Source organism: Gorilla gorilla, chromosome 8, assembly GCF_029281585.2.
Source record: "Gorilla gorilla gorilla isolate KB3781 chromosome 8, NHGRI_mGorGor1-v2.1_pri, whole genome shotgun sequence".
NCBI classification, from domain to species: domain Eukaryota; kingdom Metazoa; phylum Chordata; class Mammalia; order Primates; family Hominidae; genus Gorilla; species Gorilla gorilla.
The window spans coordinates 142,187,501-142,197,500 of NC_073232.2; the positions used below are offsets into that span (position 1 = coordinate 142,187,501).

Genomic DNA, 10,000 nt, shown 5'->3' on the forward strand with positions numbered 1-10,000 from the left:
AAGTGTCAACTCTCTCAGGAAGTGACAGAAGCATAAGCCCTGCCATTTTTTTCTAGGGCACTTGATAACCGGGTATTAATTACAAAAAAATAAATAACCCTACTATTTATGACAAATGCCTTTTTCTTAACGATCTGTCTATGCTAGTCCTCAGAGTCACCCTATTGGCATTTTTAAATTAGTAGTCACTTTCTAGGGTGGGACAAGATATTTCAATCTCTTGCAAGAAACTGACTTGGTTTAAATGTCGAGAAACAAACAGGAAAAAATCCTGAGCAAGACTGCTTCTGCAAATAGCTTTTGATTAGTTGGGTTTTATCTCCAAGGTACCCACTAGTGGCCTTTATTTTTCTAAACGCTACATTTTCTGCTTACGGTCAAATGCTTTTTCATGCTACTTACAAAAATAAATACTTGTACTTTGCTCAGATCATAATAGCTCATTAGAGGAGGCTGATTTTGGACCTAGACTACAACCTAACACCAGAGGGCTGGGGAGGCCCCTTGAACCTATTGCGTGAAAGCTCCACTCTCTAGGGAAGCGAGGAACTGAGGACCGGGGATTCAACCTTCTTAATTGTGAACCTCATTAGTGACGGTTGCTAAGCAAAACACACACCTACCTTCAGTGCATGGGAAGGAGATAAACAATACGTCACAGGCTCTAATGACATTGGTGCTTAGGGCGACCTTTAATTATTATATTTTTGTTCTCTTATACCTTAGTCATTAATGTAGAAAAACAAATTAGTTTATTTTTGTGGACCACAGCAGATTCATAAATTGTCTTCCAGTTTTTGTCTGAATCATATTTCACGCTGATAATCTGCACACGCTTCATTCATTTTCCTGTGCGTGCATCTGTCTGCCTCGTGTGTGGCTCTCGAATATGGGACCTCGGGATAGAGGATTTGTCTTAAAACCATTTAGTTTTACAGGCTCTTTGCTCTAAAGGATTTGATCATGCTGTTTTGTTTGCAATTCACTTAAAAAAACACTCACATTACTTTCTCCACAATTTGTATTGGTCAGAATCTCATAATTATTATGAAATGTTTAATGGGGGAAGTGACTCTTATTCTAAAGGGGATGTGTTCAATTGTGGGTGCTGTGCAGAGCAGGAAGTGGGATGTGCCTGAGGGGCTCGGCGCAAGGCCCACTGTGTCTGAGTCTTTCTGCATTCCGACCTGATATCCAAGAACCTTTCTCCCTACCTACCACCCTTATGGAAACCCTTCTCTTTTAACAAACAAAACAAGAAGTCAATCAATTGAAAGCATTTGGTTAAAAAAAAAAAATGTATGCTGCTTGGTATTTTCACCCCCTCCTCCTTGCCCCCCCTCTTGTGTGAACACGCACATACACGTGGATCACATGCACACGCACTCCAGCCAGGGACAGGAAATGGTCCTGACTGTCCCTTCGGAGCTGACTGGACCAACCACCCGCTGGGCCTGCACGAGGTATCTGGGTATGAGCTTCTGGATGGGTGCTTCCGACAAACCAAAATAAAACCAAATAAATTAAAATCGCAAGAAAAGCAGTAAGCAAAAGAACGCCTGGAAACACGAAGGCCATGGCAGGTGAATGGGAAAGTCCCGCTGTTCAATAAAGGAGAAGAGAAAGCCTAGGAGGGCTGTCTCCCCTTCCACCTCGGGGACACCACCTCGTCCTGCCTTGGTGCAGGAGGTCTGACCAAGGGCGGGGGCCTGGTGAGAGTAACTCCACATGAATGAACATAAAGGATGGTGCAAAGAAAAAGAAGCATCGCAAATAAAAAAAGACATGTAACATGTGCCTACCATTTTCCAGATAAGAAGGGGCCGTACCTTCTGACGGGTCTAGGCGGCGGGCCCGCCTCCCGTGTTTGGAATTGTTGTGCACAAACATGTTGTCTGACACGGCCAGCACGTGGCCGTCCACGTTGACTGTTGTCGATACAACAACCTGCAAAGATGAAGTGGATTTGAAAATGGAATTGGCAAAGAAAAGCAGAGCCCCCTGTTAGGCAAAATACAAGCCATCTTAAATACTGCAGAGCACAAGGAAACTTCACGTGTTCCTGGACACTGTTGATTGATGTGCGTTCACAGCTTTTTTGGCTAATGGGGGTGGGTGGGTTGTTTTGTTTTGTTTTGACTCAAGATTGCTTCTCTTCAAAACCTGCTCCACTAATTACAGTTTAATCTCCTATTATGCTAACAAGTGAATTCAATTCAGAGAAATATTCTTCTAGCCATTAGCTTCAGAAACACCCCTCTAGCCACTCATTTTAAAGCCGCTGTTTTGATTGATCTGTTCACATATTGATTAGATAGTTTATCTAATTAAAATGAGTTCACTTGAGACTGGCCTCCCTTGAAGAGCTGGGAGGATTCAGAGTTGCCCAAAAAAGGCTTCATAAATCAGGAACATTCCTACTGCCCACATTTTATCAGGAAACGATCCCTGGGTCAATTTTACAATTACATTTAATGTCTGGTAATGAACTTTTTTGCATCTGAAAAGACTGAGTTGAATATGAATAGTGGGAGTGTTTTCAATCCTGGAAAGGTATTCTTTCTCAAGTTCATTGCAAAGGCTGGCAAGGACCCTGGTATGCCAAGGGAATGTCCTCTCTGTTGCGGTGAGAGGCTTCCATTCTTAGGTCCAGGCACAAAGGATGTCAAGGGGAGAGATCACAGATCAGGCCCTCTTAAGCCCTCAGCTGCCTCGTGGTAGAGGGAGAAACGAAAAGGGCCAGGCAAGGATGGCCTTTCAGACTCCATAGACCTGCCCAGGTGAGCTTGCCACAAACATCCAGAAATGGCACCCCTGAATGGACCCAGGAACCAGGAAATGACAACCTGGCCCTGAGCTTTCTCTAACAGAGGTAGTGCATTCATCCCTGACTAGCTGGAGCTGCAAAGATCTGAGGCCAGGTTTCATCTGGGTCTTGCAGAAGCACTCCTGGAGCTTCACCCCAGCTCTGACCTGAAGGAAGTGTGGCTCTCTGCCACAGTTTGGGCACACTTGGCCATGTCTTTGGGTCAGCACCACCCGAGGGAACCACAGCCCTACAGAGAATTGTGCGGTGGTTGCAGGTGAGTGGAGAAGCAGAAGGGGTTCCCAGTCAGGGTACACCTTCCCTGCAAGGCCCAGACAAAACACGCCATGCAAAATGAGCTTAAAAGCCAAGGCCACCATAGGCCTTAGTGAATCACGACATATCAGTGTTGGGTCCGCACATGTAAGGAATCCCCTGCACCAGCATAATCGGGGAAACCAGGGGGAGGGCGCACGGGGGTACACGGGCGATCTCTGTACTTTCTGCGAAATTGTTTTTAAACCTAAACTTCTCTAAGAAAAATAAAGCCTATTAATAAAATAATTAAACTAGTTACCTAATACAAAATGAATACAATTCATTGTATTCAATGAGTCACTGAATATAAAATAATTAAACATACAAATAAGTAGTATTTTCAGGGGTTTAACAAAGAAGCCAAAGCTTATGTTTATATATGAATACATGTGCAAGTGATGGCTTCTTTTTTTTTTTGAGATGGAGTCTCGCTCTGTTGCCCAGGCTGGAGTGCAGTGGCACGATCTCGGCTCACCCCAACCTCCGCCTCCTGGGTTCAAGCCATTCTCCTTCCTCAGCCTCCCTAGTAGCTGGGATTACAAGCACTGCCACTGCGCCTGCCTAATTTTTTGGTATTTTTAGTAGAGATGGGGTTTCATCATGTTGGCCAGGCTGGTCTCAAACTCCTGACCTTGTGATCCACCCGCCTCGGCCTCCCAAAGTGCTGGGATTACCGGCGTGAGCCACCGCGCCCGGCCAGTTTTTGTATTTTTAGTAGAGACGGGGTTTCTCCATGTTGGTCAAGCTGGTCTTGAACTCCCGACCTCAGGTGATCCACCCGCCTCGGCCTCCCAAAGTGCTGGGATTACGGGCGTGAGCCACCGCGCCCGGCCGGCTTTTTCGTTTTAAATCTCAGACTCCAAAAGATGATGATGCGGCAGAGGCGGTACACACGGCATCCCACCCAAATGCCCTCATCGGGGGCAACTTCCCTGGCATTTCTTCCCCTTGGCCACTGCCAGGATTGTTGAGGTCGCAACAGTGTCAAGCCACCCAGAACCTCAAAAGGTTATAAGTGCTGCCCCAGCATCCCAGGTCCAGCCTTGGGTATCTCAGCACCTTCCTTTTTTGACCACTGCCCACTGGCTTTGCCCTTTGCAGCCCTGGTGGGAGGTGGCTTTGCTGCCCCTTTGGTACCACAAGTGGGCCTGGCAGCCTCTGCCTGGAGGAGCCAAGGCCTGTTCCTGGTCACCCAGGTGCCCTCCTTGTGTTCTACCTCCCAGGCCCAGCCCTGGGCATTGAAGACACTCTACAAATGCATTATCTGAATATGATGCAAAGATGCGCAACTAACACTGAGGTGCAGACTTAACCCTTTTTATGTTCCTAAACATGATAGGTTAAAGAAACATGAAAAAGTAAAAACAAATTTAAAAAGTTTTTAAAGACACAGGCTTTGCAGTCATCTATATATAGGTCAGCCACGAAAGGTAAAGAGTGTAGTTCAGCAGAGAGCAGGCAAGCTGTGCTCTGTGTCTCACCTGGGCCATAGCACCTACAGAAAGCTGCTGAGATTGTGAAAGCAGCTGAAACTATTGTGTAAGCACTGCCTTCCTCCTAGGTCACTTACACCTTCTGAGAGGCATGGGGCTCAGCTAAAGAGACCAGAGGAAGTTCTAGTAACTACGGGGTCTGCAGTCAACCACGAGATCACCTGTAACTGACGCTGTGTTCAGTCATTGGTGAGACAAAGAGGACACAGCCCCTCAGCCCTGCCTGACTTCCATTCTGCTTAGAAGGATCAATATCACCAGTGCCCTGTGAAGCCTAGTGCGTGACAAATGGAAGCAGACCCAACTGTTTGCAGGAAACACTGTCCCCAGCTGCACACATGACTGTGGGCGGGCCCAAAGAGCCCGCCTCCTCTGACCAGCTGACCGGGCAGGCATGGAGACAGATGTCAGGTGATCCACTAAAGGACTGAGGCATAAGTTAAATTTCTGAGAAATGCTTGGAGCTATTTGATGGAAAAATTGGGTAAATCCCAAACAGGAATCATTCTGCTCTTGGGTCATTCATCCAAGCTAGTGGTCATTTCCATTAGCCGCCAAATTCTTCTCTGGCTGGTTTTGTATTCTAGCCCAGACTATTTTTACAATTAAAATTAGCAAAATCATCCAATGTGTTTACCCTGAATTAGCTTCCTAATCATTCACAAAAAAGGCAAGAAAAATATGAATCTATCATAATGGTACATAAATCTATCATAATTCATCCCTGAACCACCCCCCCCCCCCCAGCTACCCCTCTGTATCCGTCTTTTGGATAAAATCTTCTGAGGCAAACCAGAGACAGGACTTAGCCTGAGTTTAGGAACAGACGCAACTAGCATGGAAAGTGGGCAATAAGAACACAGTAAACCTCGGGGGAAGGAAGCCAAGGCCAGGAAGAGACTCTGGCAGTTGCAGAGGTCTGTACTAAGCAGGTGCAGATCCCTCTATGAGGAGGATCTCAGATCTGGAGTATTCCCAAAAGGTTGCATTATAGTTCTCCTCCCACTGAAAATCAATCCATCAATCAATCCCAAAAGAAGCACTTCTGGGCCGGGCATGGTGGCTCACGCCTGTAATCCCAGCACTTTCAGAGGCCAAGGCAGGCGGATTACTTGAGGTCAGGAGCTTGAGACCAGCCTGGAAAACATATTGAAACCCCATCTCTACTAAAAATACTGGGTGTGGTGGTGTGTGCCTGTAATCCCAGCTACTCAGGAGGCTGAGGCAGGAGAATCCCTTGAACCTGGGAGGTGGAGGTTGCAGTGAGCCGAGGTCACACCACTGCACTCTAGCCTGGGATACAGAGCAAGACTCTGTCTCCCCAAAAAAAAAAAAAAAAAAAGCTTCCACATAGCCAAGTTTTCAAAGCTAAGTTCGCTGTTCGCTATATTGTGCCCACATTAGACTTGATGAATCTGGCATGCTGAATATACCAGATCATTCTTAAAGCATTTTATTTGCATATTTTTATCAAATGCACCAATTCCAGTTTGCTTCCAAGCCCTTAAAGAACTCAAGATTACTTCCTGAACAGTTGCAAATCAGAGAATTCAAATTTGGTATGAAAAGTCAGGACCATGGTCCACGTGTCTTTGAGAAATGTATACCTGGAATCTCCGCATATCTCGAGGGTTGCCTGCATTCTTCAAACAGTTCTGATTGCACTTGAGGAAAAACTTTAGAAAGAATCTATAAAAAATACAAAAAGATGGTATTTATTAGGGTTATCAGACAAAAGACTCAAACTTTTTAAAAGACACTCTTACGCGGGGAAGAGTGGAGACTCAACCCCACAGCTTCCACACTTCCCTCTAGGGGGCGACATTGAGAAGAGGCTCTGGGAGAGGCGGCGAGGAGGCACCCAGAAATAGCCACACAGGAGAGCAGTGAGTTACATTTGCCTTGACGCTGTGGGTGTCCAAGCTTTATGATAATAGCTGTGACTTTCGCATTGGCATTTCTTGGCTCAATCTTTGCACAACTGCCCATTAACCATGGGGGAAACATTCAGCCCAGATAGGCCTACCATCTCCGCCCACTAAAAATGAAGGATGCCTAGTTAAATTTGAATTTTGGATAAACAAAAAATAATGTCCCAAAGCATACCCCTCACTAAAAAATTGCTGTTGACCTGAAATGGAAATTTCACTGGATGTGCCATATCTTATCTGGCAACCCTAATTCCAGAGGCTACCACTGCCTAAGCAAACACGCTTTTAAATATGGGTTTTAAGAGTTACAGTAGCACCTGTAATCCCAGCACTTTGGGAGTCTGAAGTGGGCAGATGACTTGAAGTCAGGAGTTCGAGACAAGCCTGGCCAACATAGTGAAACCCCATCTCTACTAAAAATACAAAAATTAGCCAGGTGCGGTGGCATGCGCCTATAATCCCAGCTACTCGGGAGGCTGAGGCAGGAGAATCGCTTGAACCCAGGAGGTTCAGTGAGCCGAGATCGTGCCAGTGCACTCCAGCCTGGTTGACAGCTCAAGGCTCTGTCTCAAAAAAAAAAAAAAAAAGGGTTACAGTAGGTACAGCTCTTAAGAAGCAATTGGGGGGTGGGGGCAGGAGAATCACTTGAACCCAGGAGGTGGAGGTTGCAGTGAGCAGAGATTGCACCACTGCACTCCAGCCTGGGCAACACGGTGAAACTCGGTGTCAAAAAAAAAAAAAAAAAAAAAAAAAAAAATCTAAGAACTGATTGGGAGGCATATTGTTTTAACTAAGAATTCTTGAGGCGGTAATGAAACTGTTGCTGAGGCAGAAAGCAAGGAACAGCACTCTGCAGGGCTGGGGAGGTGAGGCCGAAGCGAGTGCTATTTCCATTTCCCGCCATGCCTTGCCCTTATGTTTCACGGCATGAAGATTCAGGGGTCCTGACAGTGTGTTGAGATGCTGTGACTAAAACGTCATCATGTTGTCCTCCGCATTCCTGCATGCTCAGTGACATTGCAGGAGAGCTGGCTTCCAGTCTGAACTCAAAGAACCTGGGAAGCCAGGCTCTGCCACCACCCACAGGAAAAGCGGGTGGGGGGGTTTCTCCCTGTACAACCTCTGCCTCAACTTGAAAAGGCCACAACCAAGAGGTCCCAGAGCTTGGGTCTGTGCTGAAACACCCACTCTCTGCAAGAGGCCAAGCATCCTGTCCAGCAAGGTCATCAACACAAACCTTTCTCTATTTTCTCCCGAAATATCATCTGTCCTACTTGGTGGTTATTAATTTTTGATGAAGTTTCACATGATTTTCTTACGTTCAAGGTTCCTCGCTGGCAATTAGAATATCAGAAAATGAAAACACTCAACGGACCAAGACTCATCTAAGTGCCCCCCCCAGCATATCCTGGATGACTTCTTACTGTGGCAGAAGAAAATCCAATTGATGGGGGAAAGAGTGGTGGCCACTTAATTAAATTTTCCTGCATACCATGAGGACTCACCATTTTAGGCCAGAATTTACATCTTTTATTAACTCACCTCACCTATACACTTAGCTCACAATGCCTCTTCACACCATCTGCCATCAGCATACAGTAAGTCACTTGATATTCCACCCACCAATTTTTCCTAACAACCACTGTGCAATTAAACTCCAGACGTTCCGCAGCGAGGTAAATGAGGCGCACCTGCGGCCGCACTGCATTTGAACTGCATCAGAAAGGGCCTAACAAGGTGAGGGCGCCACCAAGTTATCGTCCTGTCAGGCAATTAGGTTTTCACTTCGGGGACAGCAACACGGTGCAATTACACCACACATTACCACCCAGCTAATCTTCGGAGCAGGCGCCGGCCCGAGAAGCTGCTCATCTGCAAATGTACCTGCACAGAGCCATCTCCAGGAGCTTTGTTTGTGATTTGAGAGATTTCTCCCCCGCTCCAGAGGAGGTTTCTTTAAATTTCTTGATGTCTTTTAGACAGTCACCCTTTTACCTCCAAGAGAACGGAGAGAGTTTTGATGATACCCTAACTAGCCCTCACTCGGCACTGTCATGAAGAGCTGGGTTTGGCATTCTTAGGCCTTCACTGTCATCCTCTGCAGAAATCAGCAGGACAAAGTTGGGTGCTGGACCCCAGAAACATACTGAGCATACCCAGGGTCAAGTCAAGCAGGTGCAGATACACACCTATGCACACATACACACATGCCACCCATACATACACACACACACATGCCCACACATACATACACACACATGCCCACACAGACACACACGTGCCCACATGCCCACACTTGCATACACACACATGCCCACACATGCATACACAAATGCATGCACACATGCAGACACACACACACACATACACATACACATGCAGACACATGCACACATATGCACATACATATGCACACACACACACATATGCACACACACACACATGCATTCTTGCTTGTTCACTCCCTCTCTTTATTTTGTATGTGGCAATGATAGTTTCTGCTTCTATCCAAACTGCCTAAAGAGCAGTGCAAGTACTTGAGAAAGAGCTGTCGTGCACAACCCTAGAGACCAGGATCCTTTTTGAGCACACAGGTCCCAGTGACACAAATAAAGTAAGCTCAACAGTCAAGTGGCTCCATGCCAGGTTCTTGGGGCATCTACAGGGACGGACAGAGGGGAAGCCTCAGCAGAGAGAAAGAAGAGCTCTGCGCTTACCTCTTACTCTAGTTTTGGTCATGTCTGAGTTGGGGATTCAATTAAGCCTTTGCAAGGTGGCTGGCACCGTACAGCAGGTGTGTGACTCTGATATTGTGCAGAGTTACACACGGAGCAAATGTATGCTTTCACGAGGAGGTGCTCAGTGAGCCACACGATTTCAGTGTTTGGGGAGGGGGTGAGAAAATTGAATGCCCGACATGTGAAGTCAAAAGGTAATTCTCATCCTTTACTCAATTACCCTTTAATTGGCTTTTTCCTAAGAAGTATCTGACAACCACTTTACATATCTCACTTCTAGAGTCTGGTACACAAAGAATTTAATACTCTTGTTATGAAAGGAAAAATCTTTCCTATGTCAGAAAATCTTTGGCTTTAGCACCAATAAACTCTTTATTACTGCAAAACATGGATTTGCTGCTCCATCGCGAAGAGGCGATAAAAATTCTAACTTGTCATTAGTACATTATGCTTAATTGTGTACAGTGTGTCTCTCGTTGCATCTGTTGGCCCGTCATCAAAATGACCATTATGTGCACTAATTCCCTGACCCTGTCTTTATTTCCCTAAAGAGTCATCATCTTTCACAGTAGGTACCAGAGTAAATCAAGCTTGAAATATGGGCTTTATTTACTTGTTTCTCCCAGGCAGAGGGGAAGACAGCAGCACGAGACAAACTGCTACACGCCAGGCGCGGCTTTCCCAGCCCCATTCCACTCAGAAACAGCCCACAGA

The 10,000-nt window shown here is 46.1% G+C and overlaps 1 protein-coding gene across 8 annotated transcripts in view; it reads right to left on the reverse strand.

The window, feature by feature from the left end:
• Positions 1-10,000, reverse strand: part of EBF3 (EBF transcription factor 3) — a 128,545-nt gene that overhangs the window by 36,329 nt on the left and 82,216 nt on the right. For 4 of the 8 annotated variants that reach the window (XM_031015702.3, XM_055354069.2, XM_031015697.3 and 1 more), the window contains exons 7-8: positions 6,225-6,306; positions 1,830-1,947 (exon numbers count right to left, since the gene is read on the reverse strand). In XM_031015702.3, the coding sequence (XP_030871562.1) occupies positions 1,830-1,947; positions 6,225-6,306 (200 nt within the window). Of the gene's footprint in view, positions 1-1,802; positions 1,948-6,224; positions 6,307-10,000 lie in introns of all 8 variants that reach the window. The other 4 variants (XM_055354070.2, XM_055354068.2, XM_031015699.3 and 1 more) reach the window with 1 other exon arrangement.